Raw genomic sequence first — 23,179 nt, 5'->3', positions numbered from 1 at the left:
GAGGTATTAGGATAGAGAGAAGCAGAGAGAGAGAGAAAGAAAAGGAAAGTTAATGGATGGGAGACAAAGGCTTAGAGGGGTGGGAGGAAGGGATCAAAAGAGTGATAAAAATGTGTACGATAAAGCAAGAGAAAGAGAGAAACTGAGAAATCTGAAAAAAAGAAAACGATTTAAAAATAGTTTCACTTGGTTTGAAGCCTGGAGGAAGAGGGCCAAAGTGAAGGCATAACACAGGACGAGCCTGTTCTCATCAGAGATGCTGCAGATGTTCCTTCTATGTCCTTTATCAGTTTGCCCCGGAGAAAAAATTACCACAACAACGCGCAAATTGTTACAACAGTTCCTGACATCCCCGTGTGTGGGTTTCTTCTTTTTTTCTTTTCCAGGACAATTTGTTTTCTGACGACTCATTTCCTGTCAAGGGAAGATGAATACAATTAAAAAACAAACAAAAATAAAAAATAAATGCGTCTATCCAAGGCAGGCAAAGAAATCGCAGATTGAATTTCAAATCCACACACAAAACCAGAGGATTACATTGCAAGCGTCCAGCCTTTTTCCATTTATATGTATAAAAACAATTTCTTTTTGGGAATCCTAGTGCCTGGCGCCAGCATAACCTCTGTATAATAAACAGTGCTAAATAATTTGGATGTGAAGGAACCTTGGCGAGGACCAGAGCCACGGCACAGTGCTAAGAACACTTGAGTGTGAGTCTTTGCAGGAGAAAAACGTCTTTGGTGAAGGGACATGTTTAGTTCTCTGTTAGCAGACATGAGGAAGCATGAACACCGCATCTCACGGATACACAGACACAGAGACACGCAGAGACACACAGATACACAGACACAGAGACACGCAGAGACATACAGATACACAGACACAGAGACACGCAGAAACACAGACACGCAGATACACAGACACAGAGATACGCAGAGAGACACAGATACACAGACACAGAGACACACAGATACACAGACACAGAGACACGCAGATACACAGACACAGAGATACGCAGAGAGACACAGATACACAGACACAGAGACATGCAGATACACAGACACACAGACACACAGATACACAGACACAGAGACATGCAGATACACAAACACAGAGACACACAAATACACAGATACACAGAGACACACAGATACATAGAGACACACAGACACACAGATACACAGACACGCACAGATACACAGATACACAGACACACGGAAACAAAGACACAGATACACACAGGCACAGAGACACAGTCACACACAGAGACACACAGATACACATACACAGAGACACACAGACACACACAGATACACAGAGACACACACAGAGACACACAGATACACAGACACAGAGACACACAGACAGACACACACACTCCCTCCTCTGGTCTGCTGCTGAACCTGCCACCACTGCTATCTCCATCCTTATTAAACATTACCATAGAGGACGGCAGAGGACCACTGTGCTTAAAGGAACTATTAGGACAGATTAGACTATGTCTGTCCCATTCTTCATGAAATTCTTCAGTACTCATCAATTTTACTGAAAATTTACATTAAGTGAAAGACAGAATTGAGGAAATTGATTAGTATTGTGCTGTGTGTGCCATGGATTGAGGTGTGTATGTACTCCTTTTTGTCTGACATGCAGTGTTTGGATTGCTGTGGTGAGTGATCTGCTGTGTTAGCATTAGGGAGACGTACAGTATCACGTTGGCCAATACAGATACTGCGAGGTAGAGACTCAGATGAGCTGAAGGCTTAATTTTTCCGCATAAAACTGCAAAACAGTATTGTCAGGGCTTTACATTGACATTGTACTTTACTAGCCCATTTGACTTTGGGTTGAATGAAGCAAATAACAGTGTGTCTGTTTGAATCGGCAGCATGCAGAAACAATGTGAGAAGTCTGTGTTCCGCCAAGAAATTTGGGGCGGTTTTTGTGTGTTTGGATTGGAAATGGAAACTCTTTATCTGGCAACACTGCTTGTAGTACGTATCCTACATTTCCAATGAACACTATGTTGTGACGTGTCATATGACTAGGGTACGTGTCTAGGGTGTGTGGTACTGGTTACGAGTTACGCTCAAACAGAGAAAACGAATGGAACGGTGCCAAACAAACCAGAGTTGCTGAAATTCAGTATTAAAGTTAATGTTATTGGAATTGGCTGGTAACTTTAAAAAAATCTACTAGTCATGTTGGCTTGTGATCAAAAAAAGTACACACAAAGTACACGAAAAAAGAGCTCTGTCTTTTTATGCTATCATCATGGATGAGTAAACACATGCATGGTAGATCGCAACGCTACCACCAGTAGCGGAGAGTGGCCGTGCAGACGGTCACCAAAAATTGGCGATGCGCAGATGTTCATACAGAGCCTCAGCGTCTTCTCTCTGAAGACAACAACAAGTTCAGTACCACCGCTCCCATAAAACTTGTTTCCAGGTGTAGCAAGCTAGCTAAGAAAATAGAACATTTAGCAAAATGTTGCAAATGCAAATGATTTTATTCTCAAGAGTTAGTGGAGACCCAAACAGAGCTAAAAGGAGAGTGAAGATTGGAGTATCTTTCGTCGGGTTTCTAAGAAACGACTCAAAATAAATGCAAATTTGGCTCCATGCCTGCTTATTGTGTGAACAGCAATTTCCAGCTTTTTGTTCTGCCCCCAAGTGGCCAAGAAAAATCTATTGATGCATGCAGGGCTTTGTCAAGTCCACAGCTCTTTGTGTATGCGTCCGTTCCAGAGTATAATGGAGCAAGCCCTTTCAAACACAGGCGGTCATTTGATTCAATGTTATATAGGAATGGATAATGACCAGTTCAAGTTAGGGACGTTAATGCTTCCTCCAACACTGTTGTGACTAGAGCTTGATGAAGAATTTTTAAGGCAGTTACCGATACAAATATTTGGTTATTTAAAAGTCATATATATATATATATATATATATACACACACAGTATATACAACAAAAAATCCAGAAACATGTAACAAAACAGATTTCCCAACATTAGTTATTTATGAGTTCTCATTAAAATAATATGATAATTTGTTTTGTCACAACAGAACAGAGGAACATCAAAATATATTAAAGTTCTGATAAATAAAATATATAAAATACAAACTTAAGATATGAAACTTAAAGTCCTTTGAACAAAAACACAATGACAAAAAAACTAACCAGAGTGTTGCCAACAGGGACGTTGTAGAGCGCCCTCTGGTGGACAATCTATGCAACGCCAACACTCATTACATTGTTGACAGTCAGTTTTCATTTTAGTTTTTTAAATATTCATTTATCAGAATAATTTATTTGTCTTTATAAATGATTCTGATGAATGAATTTTTAAAACAGCCAATACAAATGCTGATATTGATAGTTTGGGAAATGCCTAATATCGGCCCGCTGATCTATCGGTCGGGATCTAGTTGTGAGGCTGAGAATATTCTAGTCCCATGTCTAATTTCACAAGCTCCTTTCCTGCTGTTTTGAATCAGGCGGTGACTGTGTCGTATTCTCCTAATTGTGCTTTGGTTACTGGAACTGTGTAAGCTGAGGCTACCAGCACTCATGGCTACTAATATCTTTTATCAACTCCACAATGTGAAAATACCTCACTGCCATGAAGTAAAGGCTCCAAAACAGTTAGCGTGACCCTCTTGTTGTGGCTCAATGCTTTACAGGGTACTTAAAAGTAAAATAAAGACTGGATCAGGAGCAGTAAAAGAACACTTCATTGTCATGGTTACAACTTTAGCATGCAGCTCTGTTGTACTTGGCTTAAGAGGGAGCGATGGACTAAATGGATGCGAATGTAAATACAGTGTGGTGGGACAAGGTGTTGCAGGAGCATCTGTCGCGGGCAGAGCGGCTGTTGTTGAACAAACAGATGTGACAGTGGTGGGTAAATTTTCCTGATACAGCCCATGGGAGGACTAGTAATGGTTTTAATGGCAGGACCAGTTAAACATGACGCTGGAAACAGAATGGTTGATACAGCTTTGTTTGTGTCCAAGGTACACGAGTGGTGGATAGCAGCAGGGTTTCAGAAAGAGTGTTGTTGATGCCCAGTCCTTTGAAAACAAGCAACCCTGGATGATATGGTCACAAACTGAGATTTGACTAAAGTAAATCTTTAATTAAGAGCCACTCGGTTGCTTTTTCAATAGCTTTCTTAGTTGTCACAGAGATGGTTCAGTTACCATCAAATGTCCTGGTTGTAGCTTTTTACTGAGATTGATTTGTAAAAACTCGAAAAAGCTAATAAGTGGACCTTGAGCTGAGCTATTCTTTGTCAAACTACTCAAGTTTTTCCAAGGCATGCTCAAAATGTCATCTGTGTTTCACAGACATATAGTTAGTCCAAATGAAGAATGCCTGACGTCCAGTTGTATTATTGGCCATATGCCCATGAAACATTGTTAGTAATTTGAGCACTGACACTCAAACTTTTTTATTACCTTCCTGCTGCATGCAAAACCTTGCAATCCTGTTCCCCGTCGCTACTCTCACAACTCAAACCTACATAACTCCGTTACCCTTCTGACCATACACAGCGCATTTCTGCTAGACAGTGTGTGTAGAGTGCAGAGTGACTCTTCAAACAGCAGCAAAACAAAACAGACATGACAGCCAAGTCAGCAGCAAAAATATAAAGTCCAAATTAAACAGTTGGTCTATAAAGTGACATGAAGAAGGATTAATTGCTTAGAGTGCGCTTTCTACCAACCATTGGCTGAGCTTCGAATGCAGAATCTGTAGGCGACGAGACAAGATTTTGGTATCGGTACGCATTTGTAGTCCGAGTATTACTGACCAATCACGTTTCAGTGGGCTTCATACAGGTAAACAGTTCGTGTAGAGATCAAAAGAGGTGAAACGCATCGGTCAAAATCCAATCTCAGACACCCCCAGAGGCTTCCGAACTTAGTAGTCCGGCCAATCAAAATTGGTTGACAGCCAATAACAAAGATGGACAATTTCAAACTTCAAATAGTGAAATACATGGACAGAAAGATACCGTTTTGTTTAATAGTTACCACCAATTAGTTTTTTTAGCTGTGACATGATTATCTTGAATTTGGTAAGATATCCAGATGGTCTACTGTCTTTCATCTTATTCTCATTAATCTTGTGACTTCTTCTTGTGTGTTTCTGGTTTCCCCGATTGTGGTGCCTCCGTATTGAGTGTGTTTCTCACGGTTTTAGAGAAAGTTCCCTCTTGTGACCAGGAGCGACAGAGCGCACTGGACGAGGCTCGGCAGAATCCTCGCGAGGCCATTTTCATCCCTGACTGTGGGCCTGGAGGCCTTTACAAACCAGTCCAGTGCCACCAGTCCACAGGCTACTGCTGGTGTGTTCTGGTGGACACGGGACGACCCATTCCTGGAACATCCACCAGGTAACGTCATTTATCAAAAACAGCACTTACAGCATTTTTTTCACAGTGTCTTGTTTTTAGGTGTCTCTGCCAGTAAAATCTGTGAATTTAATTTATTATAAGACTAAGGCTGAATCCCATTTATCTATCTCACTCCTACCCCTTACCCGTAGAAACCAAGTGGTAGGGGCTAGGGGTGAAAATATCCCCCTATGAAATGGGACACCACTTGGTTACATCACCATACAGTATTGATCACAAACTTCTAAGATTCCGTCTGCAAGTGTGTCTATGTCGATAGTGTGGGTTTTGACAACAGTGTCATATGCATTTATATATTTTATAGTCATTTTATGTTCACTTTGGTGGTGCAGAGGTAGATTTTCTTATCTGTGTATTACTTAGGTCTGTTTGCAATACACATGTGTATGCACACTGCATGGTGTGTTGTATATCTGTTTTAGTTATCACCGTTTTGAATGTCATTGATGTTCAGAAAAAACTCTTCGTTAACAAAAACGAAAGATATGATTAATGGTGGCATAACATTAAATGATAATGAGGTCACTACATTTAGACAAAATATAGAATACTGCAGAGGCAATTTCATAATTGCTTTTCTCACAACAACATAAAGAAAAATGCTCACCCAAGTAGGATATTTATAGATACTGTACTTCTAAGTGTCTAAACACAAGACATGTTTTGACATTTTTATTTTATTTGAGGGGTCACAAAGATTGGGGCATATGCCACCATTATTCATATCTTACTGATTAACGTTAAAGATGTAGCAGGTCAGCACTTTATTTGAAGGGCCACAAACTGCCTGTCACTTTAAACGCATTTAGCCTATGAAGAAGACATGAACATCATTAATAAATCAAAAAATCATGATGATTGAAATACCTTAATTGATGCATTAATTAACGTATTGTTCCTGCATCAAGTTATGCACAAAATACTATTACTCATGGTACATTACTGATGAAGTATTACATGAATTAATGCATGTTTTTTCATGCACAAAGCCATGCATGAATTCATGATAATTTATGTACCATTATTATGAAGTGTTACCCAGTAGGATTCACCCACTGGGAACCATGATTGTCTCTACAAAATCTGGTGCCAATCCATGAGATATTACAGGATAACTCTGACCTGCTGGTGGTGCAAGAGGTTATCAGGATTCCTCCTCTGGGCATCATAAATATCTGTACCCGATTTAATGGCAACCCATGAAATATACAGTATAGATAAATAGATATATTGTAGTCTGGACAAAAGTGGTCAACTGACCAACCGACCAACGTTCCCCAGAATGGCTAAACACTACTTTTCACTGATCTTAAATTTCTTCACTTGGCAAAACAATCTGCTTCAAGCCTTGATGGGAAAATCATTTAGCTGACCATAAACACTGAGCGTTTGGCGTGACGTTTGTTTTCAGTGCAGTTGCTGCTGTTTATATTGCTTTCAGGGAAACGGCGCAGTCACAATGGGTTTTCTGCAAGAGCTGAATGCCACGGGGACGGAGAGGAGGCAATGTTGAATAAATAACGCCACTCGTGCCAAAGTGAATATTACATCTTGAAACACAGCAATACATAAAGGAAAAGAGACAGGATGTTTGAAAAACTGTCAGCATGCACCGGTAAATAGAGGAGCTGTTTTTGTTCCTGAAGGGGCATCATCATTCTCTCTTCACAAGAGGGTTAATGTTTTACGGGATGAGGTACAGACTATTATAAAGAGTTAGTTTGAATCCAGGATAACAGGTTTAGATCAAGAAAAGCATATTCATAACGGACAGCCTCACTTACACAGACCAAATTCTCATCTGTACTGAATGACACCCTAGAGGCGATAATTTCTTCACATAAGAATTCATTGTATTTTGGACTAGATCTCATGTCCCTTGTCCCAATTACTTTCCCCTGGACGTCAATGTGCAGAGTCATGCATTAGACATCCCTTCTTGGATCAGGGGCCCTGCAGACTGTGAAAAAAGAAATGACAACTTGCTTTTACTTTGAAAAAAAAGAAAAAAAAGAAAGCGCAAATGAGACACACATGCTCAATTTTCCATCCTATTCAAGAACCAGTGATACAATAGCCAGGAGAAAACGAGTCATGCCACGCATAATGCCGAACAATTTGTTACGGCTCTGAAACAAAGCGATGCAAGCGCATGTCAAATCAGATTGATTGATGAAGCATTAGAAAAAGAGACTGTAATCACTATTAATAATTTGTTACTGCTTACAGTGAAGAAGCCTGAACAGCATGCATGCGTACAAATTTATGCAGTGAAGAGATTAGTGAGCGTGCTAATGTTTTCATAACAAAGACGGAGAACGATATGTCTCCTGGTGTTAAGCTCCATCTCAGATTGTTTTTAAGCCTCAAGGAATATCTTTTGTGGTGTTTTGGTCTTCAGTTTAAGGCTTTGTTCATTTGTTTTTTCCGAATAAATGTCTCATCATGGACGAGTTTCTCCTTTGATGTCTCAGGTTATTCACCCAATGCTAAGAAAGATCTATTCTGTTCTCCTTCTGTCTCACGCAGCCGTGTTCCCGCTGTCCTCTCCTCTCTGTGTAACAGGTACCAGACGCCGGAGTGTGACGGCACCGCACGATCTCACGTCCCAGATACTGAAGATCCTTTCCAAGGCAGAGAACTGACAGGTTTCTTTTTTTTTTTTTCTCTCTCGCTTTTCTCTGGAGTTCAATTTATTTTTGGGGGCTTTGGGGATTGCAGAAACATTCTTGGATTCAATTGTCTTGTGTCAAACCTTATTTTTTAACAAATGAGGAAGCCTAAGGCCAGCACGATTCGGGGGAAAATATGAATCACGATTCTTTTGCTTAGAATTGATATCACGATTTTTTTGAACATGACAAAACAAAACAAATTGGCTGTACCAAACATAGATTGGTTTTAGCACATCACCACAAGCCTGTAGACATAAAGAAGGGAGAAGGGAGGGCACTGCAGCTCATGGGAGCGCTTTAAAACCTATTTCATACAGTCTATGTTTAAAACATACAGAAGAAAGTAGTAGCGTTTGCGATGCAGTCGGCTCGTAAAATTAAATGAGAATCAAAGTTAATCACTAACCTTTTTTTAATATATACATATATATTTTAAATTGAAGTTATTAAAATAAAGGGTGAACAGGGGGAATTGACATTGCGATTTTATAACGATTAATTGTGCAGGCCTACTGGCACTCCGTCAAAAATGTTAATAACAAAAACCAGAAGGCCAATGGACGAGCACAGACCTCTGCCAAGGCAATGACCTATCTTGCAATGTTGACAAAAGTGAGAAATAATCGGTGTATCCGCCTTGTGATTTAGAGGGTTAGAGGGTAGAGAGGGTTCCTCCTTGGCCCATGCTTTACCCTTTCGCCAAGTTTCTTGGAAATTGGGCCAGTAGTTTTCCTTAATCCTGTTGACAGACAGACAAACTGAACCAAAAGCACAACGTCCTCGGGGGAAGTAACAAGACCTACAAAAAAAATAATACATACTTCGGCAAGCAACACAAAGGTTTTATGCTTCAGTTTCCCAATTTCAGGCCGTTTGTTTCACTTTTACTGTTACAAAAGAAAAGGCTTTTTGGATGGGTACTACCCGATGGATTTGACAAACGTCCCCCAAATCCAGTGAAGAGGGGGCGGAGCTGCCAATTTTGCATCCACACCTGGTTTCCACACAAAGGAAAAGTACTACACAGTGGATGTGCTAGTGATGAACAGGATATAAAGAGGGAGAGAAACAGTTTGATCCATTTCTTACTCTCTTACTAGAGCGCCATGCACACTGCTACAGCATGTTGATAACAGAGCTCAACAGTGTGGTTGCGGGAATTAAAATCCTATTAATTTCCTCTATAAGGATTTTGATAATGAGCCATAATGTCCAAACCATCCAAGGTAGATTTACTACGAGCTATGAGATTGTGAAACAAGAGTTTATGCGCTTGTAGAAGTTAGAAGTCCGCATGAGATGTTTCACTACCACTCAATCCTTAGCGTAACAGCGACTTCTCTGATTGGTGGAGCTCGTTGTTACCATAGCACGTGAACACGCAAATGGCTATAGTGAGCTGCTACCGCTGACGTCTATGACCGGTTCTGTACTGATTATTCCATTATTAAAATAATTTGATCAATTAATCAAGTAATCGGATAAAGAATACTTTTGTTTTATTGAAGAGCAATAACACACAGTTTAATTTTCGGAAAAAAGCTACATTTTTATTGCCTACCTTGCTTACAATATCAAATCAACAAAAAAAAATCCTTTTCTGAAATGCAATGACAACCTCAAACTAAACCTACATATACATGTCCTTAAGTTGTGCAACATAACTTTAAGAACTACAAGTTTCAACCTGAGACTGATCCGTATATAGGCCTATAAATATATCTAAGTTATACTTTCATTGATATATTTGATTAATGTCACACAGCGCTGTTACACTTTTGTTAGTAGATTGTTGATCAGCTGTTTCTCCGTGAAGAGAGAGAGAGTGAGCGCAACAGTTTTTCCGAAGGGATAGTCAACAAGTCGGCTCTTTAGATCAAACTGTGGTTACCACTACGTATTTTCGGGTCTTTGTTTTTGGTAGCTGTGGTGTTTGGTGAAGCTTCATCGTACATTACAACTCTGATTTCCTTTTGTCGGGTCCGCTTTGTGGAAAGGATGAATAAGTTAGACTGAATGTTAGAATGTTTTCTGTTGAGAAGCTGAAGCATTTTTTTGTGGTGATCACATTTTTATTTTTATGTTTATATTTAAATTAAAATACAAACATTTACAAACAGTACACTGGGTCCCAGGACCAAATTGTTTTTTAAACTTTAAAAAAAAGAAAAAAAAAGAGGGAAAACGGGAGGACAGGGAGACAAAACAACACATGCAGAAACAGACACACACACACACACACAAAAGAGACAAACACCTGTGAAAGCTAGAGGCACCTTTCAGAGTCCGCAATGCTCCGCCAGGTGTCCATTGTTTTTCAAGGCGCTCCATTAATCTGCGCTGTGGAAAGTTCCGTGTACACTACATCCAAGTAGGAAAGGGTCCACATGCAGATAGACAGGTCATGGGGTGGTTTCCAATGGGTTGCAATCATCTGCAGCTGTAAGTCCAGCAAACAATGCCCGTTTCTGACTCCCTGAGAGCTGACAGGCTGACAGGTCATTCAGAATCCAGACAGTGACAGTAACAGGCACAGTGACATTAAACAAGGTGGACATTTTAGATGCAATACTGTTCCAGAACTGACCAACAGGAGAACTCTCCCAGAACATGTGAAGATATGTGCCAGGACACATTAAGAGAAGAAGACAAACCAACAGTCCATGTTCATCAGGCAGTTGTTTCAGTCCTGATGTTCTCCACAGCACCCTCCGCGATAGAATCCTGAGCGTCGGCTCTCCCCGCCGCAGCAGGAGGACGGGGTGCACATAGTCCACAGCATCCCCGGCGGGGGTGAATACTCTATACTGCGCACCTTCCCTGATCATCAGTGTTGCCGGATAAAGCAAGAAAAACTGACTTGGGCTGAATCCATGGCTCGATGAAAAGCCTTACTTCTTTTTACCGTGTGGTTGCTGTAATCCAGGGAGAAGCGAACTTTCCAGCCCTCAATGACGAGGATCACCTGGCTTTCTGTGTATCAGAGGATGTTGAAAATCAGCGTGCGATTAGTAGTGGTGGTCTTCTTTGGGCTGTCACTGTAGATTCGGTGGGCTCTCATTATCTCGAGCTGAGCATCTGCTAAATTTGGGAATCACTTAGGCCGGGACCACAAGAGATACTGGATAGCATTAGCACCTTCTAGCCCCTCTTTCAGCCTGACGATGCGGATGTTGCATCGTCAACTTCTGTCCTCCATATCTGCTAGCTTCACCTCCATCTCCTGAAAAGCATGGCCATGACTGTTGAAAATACTTGCGTTGCTTTCCACGGTTGTTTTTAAGTTGTTCACATCCAATCTGACAGAGCCAAGGCTTGCAGTCAGAGATGCTGCCTGGTCATGGATAGCAGTTAGCTCATTGTCGAGTCCAAACGAGTGGCAAACGGCCACTCCAACTGAAAATGAATGGCAGCCTGTTGCTTTTTCTGTCTCTTGTAGCTAGTGTGACTGAGAGGTGATGCTGTTATCCCATTGGTTGCATTTTCCAAAGACAGCACCAACTAGGTCAAAGTTGAAATAATTTGAACTGTGAGCCCAGCGCACAGAGGCAAATCCAAGCAGTGTGCGATGCCAGGGGTATCGTAGCGCATAGTTAGGCCCTCCCCATTGGAAATCAATGGAATGGGCGGCTCAAAGCGTTTTTGCCGCCTATTATGTGCGGTCTTATATAATAATTTAATGAAAGGTCACTGGAGATACGGAATGGTGAACATCACTTCACAAATTTTGACCTGCTGTGCTCATTTACAGTTGCTTATGGACAATCGCTGTCCAGAGGAGGGGTTAAGAGAAAGATCAATTAATAGCATTGTCGCATGGAAACATGGAAACAGACATGAAAATTATTTCTCAACCCCACACTGACCAGATAGAGGGTTTTTTGATTAGGAATCGACTAAAACCCCACTTTGCGGTGTTGGATTCCCTGGCAGCAAAGATCAGAGACTCTCCTCTTAACCAGAGGTCCTAACCTCAGCTCATACTCCTCTGCCCTTGTTTCTGCTCACTTACTTTTGTTGCCCTTCTGTTTCCCCATCATTTAAGGTTGCACTGTAACTCTTGTTTAATTCCCCATCTGGTGAGTTTACAGAGTCAAGAATGACTCCTGACTGTGCAGCAGATGTGTGGCATGTTTTATGGAAGGTGTGAGTGTTGGGGGGTGTGGTGGTGAGGCTGCTGGGGTTGCTGGGCGACCACAGGGAGATGAGTGGAGATATTTTTTATGTACTGTAGATGGATGTTCTGTACCGCCACAACAAAGCGCAGTATTTCATGGTTGTCACATCAAGGCAGGAGGAGAAAAGAATGCTTGAGAGGGCAGTCTATTAACAGCATGCAGCTACAGGTTCAATATCACTGTGCTGTACACAGAGTGGCACAATACCACCTCTGTCCGGAGGGGCAGATAAGAGCTCTTCCCCCGAGACCAAAGGCTGGGATCTGTTAACATCCAGTTCAGTCAATTCAGCAACTGCAGTTTTAAACCTGTATATTAAAACCCTTTGATGAGCATAGTTTGGTCTTACTTTGTCTTAGTCTATGAACAAATAATTGTATTATTTATATTATTAAATACATAAACTACACCTTCAGTATCTATGAGGGTCTGAGTGACGTCAATGTAGCAATCTGCTCACTTCCATGGACTGTATGTGTTTCCAAACTGACTGCAAAGGTGTGATACATTCTGCAGACACCAAATGTAGAATGAACAGAAGTGTTCATATCAGTTTTAGGGTGTGTCAGGGATTTTTGTTGAGCTGCTTTGTGATCAGTTTATACTAAAGAGATTTAATGTTGGTGAACTCAGCTTTATCTGGCCTCATACTCACCACTGTTCAGTAAAAAAAAGTTGATCATTCCTTTTACTTTAGGTCTCCAGAAATTCAGTTTGGACCTACAGTATGAGCAAATCTAGAGACTCCCAACCTGACGAACGTTGTAACTCTTGAAGGCACAAAAGATACTTCAGCTGGAACAAAACTGAAAAGAAAAACCTCTATACTTGAACTACTCACAGCTTATGCAACCTGGGAAGGTGTGTCCCTCCCCGGTGTAAGGCGAGTGTAGATGTGAGTTGCGCATGCGTCACTTTGCCACAAGTAGCATATAAGATGCTAACAAGAGACTTCTGTAATGTCAACCCAGTAAAAATGGACCTACTTAACCAAGTTGGTTCACTGCTGGCTACAAGTTAGCATCAAACACAACAAAGGCTGTCAGCTGAATGGCTTTTTGAGCTAACGTTAGCAATCAAACTTTCATAGATTGCTAAAACATTTTTGAAATGACTGCTAGCTTAGCTACACGCTAGCAATCAAACACAACAAAGGCTGTCCCTGGAATGGCGTTTTGAGTTAACGTTAGCAATCAAACAATCATAGATAGCTAAAACGTTTTTGAAATGATTCCTATCTTCTGTTATTGTTTGTAATGACAAAAAGGTTATTATTTCATGGATTTCACAAATTTCAGTATGACGTGTTATGCCTTAAACCTTTTAATCTGAGCATGCAAGACTCAAATCTGCACTCGACTCACATCGGGCAGTGACAAGGTGTCCCACCGACAGATAAACATTACTTTGTTTTAATGGGTTAAAAGCCAAAACAAAGTTGGTAACCTTGGTGCAGCTTTAATGTGTTTTAAGATCAAATCCAAGCGGTCCCGAGCCTGTTTGACACTGTCAGAGGTCCTGCACCACACTGGGCCCTTGCCACCTTGCCACATAGCCAGCATACAACATAACAGTTTGCGCTTCATAACACCCCAATTTAACACTTGGATTAAGGCACAGCAAGGCAGTGCTCTCCGAGCTTGTCATGTCGTACAAAATGCTAATTGGATTCACCTGGCGAGCAGCGGACCACCTCCCACGGAACCCCCCGAGCCAGCACAAAAGGACTGGAAAGACATGAAGACAGTGGAGAACAAGGAGGCCACAAACGCTCAGAGAAAAGGGGAGTAGAGGAATCGGCGAAGAAAGCTTAAGCGAAAGAGAGAAAAAAGAATGAGAAGATTAGTTTACTATGCAGCTGCGTTTGAAGTTTTTCCTTTAAGAGACACAATTAGAAGGGAAAAATTTGCACTGGTTTAGCGTGCTATTAAAGCCATACATCTGGGCAATTAAAAAGAGCTACCCAAGGTGTTCAGAACTGTGTCATAAAAGTTAACAGGTCTGCACTGCTCAACAAAACTCTCTCATCACTGCACACTTCTGTTCCCCCTCTCGCCATGTGCCTCAGCTCTGCTTTTCTAAGGCCTTACAAAACTTCCAAACTATGTATTTCACCTCCGTCGGAAATACATTCATAATGATTCAGCAGTAATTGTGAAATGTAAGCCAATTAAGGGATCTGGTTGTTAAGCTGTGGACAAGGTTTGCATGCTTTCTTTTCCTGTGTAACAGCCGGTTTCCGTTTGACATCTGTCAGACTGGTCCACTGGTGTCGAGGCTTTAGAGGCACTTCAGCTCCACTGTGCCGTAATGACTCAAATTACTTGTGGAAGGTAATTTTCGTGTATTTTTGTCTTTGATTTGTACCAGGCTGCCCAGAGGGGAAGAAAGTGGAATTCATTACAAGCTTGTTAGATGCCCTCACCACAGACATGGTGCAAGCCATAAACTCACCAGCCCCCTCTGGTGGTGGGAGGTAAGTACTGCCCTGTGGCATTGAAGACTGTCGCATCAATCAAATCTGTCAAATGCTTGCTCTTAAGGGAATTACTGGAATTGTTGGGTCTTTGTAAATTATAGAGTGTGGTCTATACCTACTCTATCTGTAGAGTGTCTTGAGATAACTCTTGTGTGTTGTTGATACTATAAATAAAACTGAATTGAAGACACCTAGAGTATTACAACTGAACAGGAGACCTCATAGCTGATTTTTTATGGAAATCTTTCCCCTCTTCTGGTTTTTCTCAAACAACCCTTCACTCTGGGTTTCTGAATTGAACGCTAATATTTTAAATCTGACATGCAATGCACATATCTTGGCACAGACACTGGCAGGGTTAGCGTTCACTTTCCATCAGTGAACACTGTCCAACCCATTCGGGGAAGCAAAGCAGAAAATTGATTTACAACGATTCAATTGCAAGCTAAGCTTTAACAAAATATGTTGTCACTTTCTGACATACAACATGACTGCCTGAACTATTAAAACATTTTTCCCTCACAAGATGTGATTTCATTTCATTAGAAATCAACAAAAATGGACCAATCTCATTTTGAGTGATGCCAAATAGCAATGTGTCATGCAGGATTAAAATAGATTATCATCTTAAATGCATATTCATCCTTACTGTATTCATATTTTGTCCTCTTGCATTTTAAGCAGTTTACAACAGATTTTTTTTTTTCCTTCATGCCGATCATTCCACTTTTTGAAACATCCATGTCTTCACTAGCATCTGTTCCTCTAACCCTATACCTAACCAGGTTTGTTGAACCTGATCCCAGTCACACTTTAGAGGAGAGGGTGGTGCACTGGTACTTCGCCCAGCTGGATAACAACGGCAGCCACGACATCAACAAGAAGGAACTCAAGCCGTTTAAGAAGTACCTGAAGAAGAAAGCCAAACCCAAGAAATGTGCCCGCAAGTTCACCGACTACTGTGACCTGAATAAGGACAGGGCCATTTCCCTGCAGGAGCTGAAAGGCTGCCTGGGAGTCAGCAAGGAGGGTAAGAGGACAAGGAAAGCAGGGGAGAAGTGGATGGTTGAGAGTGGGTTGGCAGGATCACAGAGAAGGGTCTCTTTCATTAAAATAAAACAAATCAATTCTCTTGAAATGTCAAATTTAGGATTTAGGAGAATAAAAGAGGTACTTGGTTGTGTTAAGATGATCGTCTTCCATTAGTTTTAACACTGCCAAGTGTCCAAGTGTAACTACAACACACATGTCATAGTTAAAAAAAAAAGAGGAAGGGATGCAGGAACTGTGGTGCAGGTGACAAACAGATGTGTAGGCAGTCTAAATACGGTGCACTGCTACACTCAACACTCACTGATGGTTATTTAGACTAGGCTAATGTATTACCAGATCCTAGACATTGTCTGGGCCTGAAAACTTGGTCCGAATAGAGAACATTACCAACTGTCACAGCAGAACACAGTGGCCAAATGTCATACAGCCAAGAGAAAAAAACATGTGAAATGTAAATAGTTAGGAGATGCCCAGAGGTTGTGAAATACATTTCACACAGAAATTACTGTAAACTTTCAATTCATGAAAAAATTGAAGTAGTTGTGCTGCTGCATAAGGTTAGAAAAAAAGAAAAGAAAAAAATGCTGTAATAAAAGTCTTCTTTAATTATTTTCTTTTGTGGCATATTTTTAGGTTTTGGTGACTTAAAAAGAAGACACTGCCCTTTATTAAGTTTATTGTTTTTTATGTTTTTTTTGTCCCTCTTTTGCAGGTAGCTCAACGACAGTTGGCCACCAAGGGACAAGGCAAGGGACAAAGTTGTTCAGTAAGGCAAACTAATACACTTTCACTAACTCTGGCTTAGAGTGTCTTAGTTGGCTTTCTGTGTAACCCATTAACATGCACAGTGGTGAAATGCATCGGTCTGGAGTTTGATTTATATGCAGGGCTTTACAGGAGTAAAGTAAGTTTGAGGTGTATCCGTATGGATGTGCAGTTATACACTACCGGTCAAAGGTTTGGGGTCACTTAGAAATGTCCATTGCACTCCATTATAGACAGAATACCAGCAGGGCAGCAGTTATCAGATTACATTATGTGCTTACATAATTGCAAAAGGGTTCTCCAATGTTTTCTCAGTTAGTTTTTTTAAAAATGATATCAGATCAGTAAACAGAATGAGCCTTTGGAACATTAGAGTAATGTTTGCTGATAATGGGCAATGTAGATATTGCATTAAAGATCAGCCCCCCACTCAAATCAGCTGGTATTCTGTCTAAAATGGAATGCTATAGAAATTTGTAAGTGACTCCAAACTTTTGACCGGTAGTGTATGTGGTGCGTGTCCATAGTTAAGATGGTGTATTGTCATTTGAATGGTTGAATGGAATAAGAGTCAGATTTGGTCTCCAGTGAGTGACATCTCATGTTATGTTATGACCATTAAGATAGAACTGAAATTTGTTGTTTTATTCTGACTGACAGGCCTGAATAACATTAAACCAACTCTTTTTTTATAACTGCAATTATTATTATTTTTTTTGTTTCCCCATGAATCAATCATGTTGTCTGTAAAATGTCAGAAAATACTGATAAAGGCCCATTATAAGTTTCTAAAAACCCAGTTGTTTCAGCTCAAGACTATGGTGACATCTTTGTCTTGTTCCTACTTTGACAACAAGAACTAGGCCAAAAAAAGTCTGAAATAAACAAAAGCCAATTAACAGACCAACAACAGAATTATTATAAATTATAGCTGATTTCTATCTTTTAGTCCGTCTCAGTCTCTTCTCCATCTCTTTCATCGATCCGTTGGGATCCCCCACCCCCTCCTCTCTCTGTTGAGCGATTATTGGGCCCGTTGGTGCTGTTGACTCTGGCCACTGGGCCGGTTCCGCGCCCCACATAGCACTGAAGTCATGTATTTACCCCGGGGCTAGCCAGCCTCGCCTGGAGAACAGTGGCTCAGAGCTGGTATAACATCAGGCCTCTCGGACCCTGGGCACAGCTGCCAGGATAAACAGCCCCGATATTGGAAGAGCAGAGTAGGAGGCTCGGCCGGGTGTTTTCACTGTGCTCACCGAATCGCTCACTTTCATGCTTAAGACCTGGAGGTAAATGGCCTGACACCTTTCCACGGCTCTTTATGCTGCCACTCAGGCCCTCGGAGCTAGTGATTATTGTGGACAGAGAGACGGTGGAGGCCTGCATGAAAGAAGCAGGAGTCTGTAGGAACATCTGGCTGCATTCTGCCTTGACTTAGATAGACGGTCATTGTGTTCAGGTATGCCTAGCTGATCCTCAATGGCCTGGATCTCTTTAAGTCAAGCTGCCTCTGCCAGACATTAAATCTTATGCTCTGTCGCAGCTGTGGATCGTCACTGGAGTGTTGTTGGACATATTTACAGTTTACACTACGTGCTTTTTGGGGAAGGACTGTGAGCATGTGGGGCAGAGTGGAGCACATCTGAAGGAGGCTACTCGCTCGACACGCTGGCAACGGCAAAGACAAACATCTGAATACCTTGTGTGAGTTTTGAAAGGCTGCTGGAGGGTGGCATCCATCCTCTGGAGAGACTGGAGTCCTCATTATAGATGAGAAGTGTAAAAGAAGCCCAGGGTGTTGAATTTCTCTTAGGTTAGGTTAGGCCCTTGATGAGTACCAATGGTTGTTCAGATGGCCCCAGCCCCAGGTCTCCTTCACTGGAACGACCTACACAAAAATGTACCACTGTTCAACTTGTTGCAACGGAGATTTGATCGCAGGGTTCATGATGTTCTTTTCAAAAGTCTTAATTCTATTTACAAAGATATACTTGTTAAGTACAAACACATGCTTGCACGCACAAAACCACCCCAAACTTGGGCATACACAATTATAAGATATTAGAGTAGTAAGTGCTTACAGAGCTTTTAGTTTGGATGATGTACCAGCTGTTGTTGATCGTGAGTAGGTGTGTTTTCTTTGAAACATACAGTATGTGCTGCTATGCACTACATGCGCAAATTCACGCATAGTCAGACTAAACGTAATACATTTACACAGGGATTAAGAACTGACAGTAAGGGACTATTGCCACCACAGGATCCGCTTGATGGTGGATAGAAACATTGGCTACTCTTGAACTTATTAAAAATGGACCTTCACAAAGTTCGTTAGTTGAGGACATATTTAGCTGATTTAAATCCAACTTTTAAATGAAACGGGTATACTGATGCCTTCTACATGTCAGTGGTGAAGACCTAACCTTTTCAGTCAAAGCTGTCTTAAGGAATGAATGGAACTGTGGTAAATGGTGTCCAGGGGTTTGAGGGTAGTGACAGCAGCATGAGAATACAAGACATCTACATGATCCAGTATAGGTAGTAAAGTGGATTGTATATTAAAAAATAAAAATAAAAATAAAATAGAATTCAGGAGAAACAAGCTCTGCTCCAGTTTAAGAATTGAATTGGAATTTTCAGGTTTCGAGCAAGGTTTTAAAAGGTCCCATGGCATGAAAATAATGAGTTCCCCCAGCCTGCCTATGGTCCCCCAGTGGCTACAAATGGTGATAGGTGTAAACCGAGCCCTGGGTCTCCTGCTCTGCCTTTGAGAAAATGAAAGCTCAGATGGGCCGATCTGGAATCTTTCTACTCATGAGGTCATAAGGGGCAAGGTTGCCTCCCCTTTGTCTGCTTTGCCCGTGCAGAGAATTTGACCCACCCATGAGAGAGACTTCAGATACAGTATTAGGGGACCACTAAGGTCTATATAAAAGAAACTTCAGATACAGTTAGGCCTAGGTCTATATAAAAGATATCAGATAGGGACCATAAGGTCTATATAAAAGAGACTTCAGATACAGTATTAGGGGACCAGTAAGGTCTATATAAAAGAGACTTCAGATACAGTATTAGGGGACCAGTAAGGTCTATACAAAAGAGACTTCAGATACAGTATTAGGGGACCACTAAGGTCTATATAAAAGAGACTTCAGATACAGTATTAGGGGACCACTAAGGTCTATATAAAAGAGACTTCAGATACAGTATTAGGGGACCACTAAGGTCTATATAAAAGAGACTTCAGATACAGTATTAGGGGACCACTAAGGCCTATATAAAAGAGACTTCAGATACAGTATTAGGGGACCACTAAGGTCTATATAAAAGAGACTTCAGATACAGTATTAGGGGACCAGTAAGGTCTATACAAAAGAGACTTCAGATACAGTATTAGGGGACCACTAAGGTCTATATAAAAGAGACTTCAGATACAGTATTAGGGGACCACTAAGGTCTATATAAAAGAGACTTCAGATACAGTATTAGGGGACCACTAAGGTCTATATAAAAGAGACTTCAGATACAGTATTAGGGGACCACTAAGGTCTATATAAAGAGACTTCAGATGCAGTATTAGGGACCTCTAAGGTCTATATAAAAGAGACTTCAGATACAGTATTAGGGGACCACTAAGGTCTATATAAAAGAGACTTCAGATACAGTATTAGGGGACCACTAAGGTCTATATAAAAGAGACTTCAGATACAGTATTAGGGACCACTAAGGTCTATATAAAAGAGTCTTCAGATACAGTATTAGGGGACCACTAAGGTCTATATAAAAGAGACTTCAGATACAGTATTAGGGGACCACTAAGGTCTATATAAAAGAGACTTCAGATACAGTATTAGGGGACCACTAAGGTCTATATAAAAGCATCCACAGAGCACCGTGTCATGGGATTTTAAATAATTGCTTAAAACGTTTTGTTAAAAGGTCTTGTGTTGGAGTTTTTAACATTACAAAATATAAATTTTGACTTTAAGATTTTCATTTTTACTGTAAATGCATATCGGTTATCAGCCTTTAAAAAACAGTTTGGGTCGATCCCTAATTGACAGTAAGAGTCAGATAGTGTTGTGGGCAGGACAGTAACTCAGTGGTGAGTCAGACTGAAGCAGAAGGACAGACGCGGAGTTGTAGCGGAGCCAAAGTAGTGCACTTTTTAATTAATTAACTTTATTGGTTATCAGGCGATTACAACGCCGATACAGATCATCTGCAAACGGCCCAATAATCTGTTAAGCAACCTTTGAAAAGAAAGATGTCTGCTTTGCATTGCAAAATCATTGTGATGTAATTTTACAGTAAAGTTGTTTTAGACTGATGGTGTGAATTAATTATAATCCCATAAATTATATACGTTTTTCACCACGTAAATATCAGTCTGTCTGTAAGTACAGATGCCTAAGAGGGACTACGCGGAATATTGCCAACTTGTCACAAAGTAATTAGGGGCTGATTTCACCTGGCAAAGTTAGATGTGCAATTGTAATTCTTTTTGTGTCCTGTCTGCTGTTTTCTGTCAAACTCCTCTCTTCCTTTCCCGTCTCCGTTCCCGCTCTCTCGTCTCTTCCTCTCCTGTTTGTCCTGGCTGTGTCCGTCATTAGGCAGGAATGAAAGGAGGGCATTATGAGGCAGTCCTGGCACCAAGGCTGCAGGACCATTAGAGAGCCCAGATCCCCCTCCTCTCAGGGCCAACAGCAATTACTCCACACCACTTGTGTTTTAATTACTGTGACATCAGCTCGACACACTGTATTATGTTGAAGGTAACAGCTCAACATATAGGACTCTGACAGGTAGATAAGCTGTTGCTTGCTCTGGAGGAAAAAACTGGAACTGTTGGGTCCTTGTGGATTCTGGAGTGTGGTCTAGACCTGCTCTATCTGTGAAGTGTCTTGAGATAACTCTTGTTGTGATTTGATACTATAAATAAAATTGAATTGAATTGAATTGAATAGATAAGTAGGGCTGGGTTTAAAATAATATATAAAAAAAATGATTTTCCGATTTAAATTGATTCTCATTTGAATGATCCAATATCAATTCATAAAAACCAGAATAATTTTAGTCTGTCTCATATGAAACTGGCAGACCTAAGGAATCCATTGGTACCAACTATCTCCCGCTTGCTTGGAAAGGGGGTTAAACAACCATCCAAAGTCAGGCTACATTTTGGCAAAGGAAAAACTGGCATGGCCCTTTAAAAAGGGGTTCCTTGGACTCTCAGCTCCAGATATCTGAATTAAATGTCACTAAAAACTGACTGACTGTAGAATCTGGAGAGATGCACTTATTGTGAAAAAAAGTACAATAAAGCGCCCATATTCTGCTCATTTCAGGTTCATAACTGTATTTTGAGGTTGTACCAAAATAGGTTTACATGGTTTCATTTTCTAAAACACCATATTTTTGTTGAACTGCACATTGCTGCAGATCCGGTTTTCACTCTGTGTGTTTAGGTCTCTGTTTAAGCTACAGAGTGAGACATCTCACTTCTATACTATCTTTGTTGGGAGTCGCACATGCTCAGTAGCTAGGTAAGATCCCATCAGCTAGATAACTCTTTCTCCAACTTTGGTCAGTCCAAGGCAGGATTAGCTGGGAGACTTCTTCTAGACCAGGGACACTTGTGGAATACCTGCAGAACAGGGACAGGAAGTAGTTCTTCTGGAGATTTTGGTCAACTACTGGGTGTTGTAGCAGTGTTTTGACATTGAAAACGAGCTAGCATGCTAGTGCCAGCATGTGCTTTAGAAAACCGTGCAGATTTTGAACAGCTCACCCGGAGACTGAGGGCAGAGGACAAAACCGTATCTCATTCAAAACAGCATGGATAGTTTTTTTCCAAGTTTGTATGCGTGATGAAGCAACAGAGACACAAAATAACACCCAAAATGAATGTAACTGCTTTGGGGTTGTTTTTAAACGTAAACATTGATACTTTTAATAATGCAGCAATTTAAAGGGGAAACATGTATCATTTTAGAAAATCTCTTTCGTAGCCAAGCAAAATTGTTTTTTGCAACTGAACCATCATAAACTGACATTGAATCGGGGCCTTATAAATCGGAATTGAATCGGGAAATCAATGGCGATACCTGGCCATTCAGATAAGCAATGATTTACTCACCATAGCTCCCGGTTACTTTTGTACTTTGATGAGTTTGCTACAAAATCCTTTATTCATGAGATGACAGCAAACTCCTGTGTATATATGTCTAGCCAAGTCCACTTCTCCCCCCCCAGCTACCACCATGTACAGGTATACCATGATTCCCAGCTCTTGAGCCAAGTGTCTTTATCGGCTGGTCCCAGGTGAGGGCCAGGCGATTCACCGCTAGACGGGATCTGCTTTCAGCTCTTTATCAAAAGTGGGGCCAAGGTGTCCAGGGAGAGGCCAGGGAGCTTTGTGTTGTTAATGGCACAGACAGTGTCCTCAGTGACTGTGAGGAGAGGACCATTGGCTGCTCTGGAGCCTTGTAATTGCAAAGGCAATTCATGAGCACTACTGTGGCTCCTTACAACGGAGACATTTATCTGAGCTAAAAAGAGTAACAGCATGACTTCACAGGAGAGAGGGATCAGGAAATATT

The 23,179-nt window shown here is 41.1% G+C and overlaps 1 protein-coding gene across 11 annotated transcripts in view; it reads left to right on the top strand.

The window, feature by feature from the left end:
• The window catches only part of smoc1 (SPARC related modular calcium binding 1), a 78,065-nt gene that overhangs the window by 48,342 nt on the left and 6,544 nt on the right, over positions 1 to 23,179 (top strand). For 5 of the 11 annotated variants that reach the window (XM_032500757.1, XM_032500755.1, XM_032500753.1 and 2 more), the window contains 5 exons: positions 5,214 to 5,406; positions 7,957 to 8,075; positions 14,651 to 14,756; positions 15,545 to 15,789; positions 16,525 to 16,558. In XM_032500757.1, the coding sequence (XP_032356648.1) occupies positions 5,214 to 5,406; positions 7,957 to 8,075; positions 14,651 to 14,756; positions 15,545 to 15,789; positions 16,525 to 16,558 (697 nt within the window). Of the gene's footprint in view, positions 1 to 5,213; positions 5,407 to 7,956; positions 8,076 to 14,650; positions 14,757 to 15,544; positions 15,790 to 16,524; positions 16,579 to 23,179 lie in introns of all 11 variants that reach the window. The other 6 variants (XM_032500758.1, XM_032500763.1, XM_032500762.1 and 3 more) reach the window with 3 other exon arrangements.

Source organism: Etheostoma spectabile, chromosome 20, assembly GCF_008692095.1.
Source record: "Etheostoma spectabile isolate EspeVRDwgs_2016 chromosome 20, UIUC_Espe_1.0, whole genome shotgun sequence".
Taxonomy (NCBI): domain Eukaryota; kingdom Metazoa; phylum Chordata; class Actinopteri; order Perciformes; family Percidae; genus Etheostoma; species Etheostoma spectabile.
Note: the sequence above shows the minus strand (reverse complement) of the source record. Positions and strands in the feature narration are given on the sequence as shown.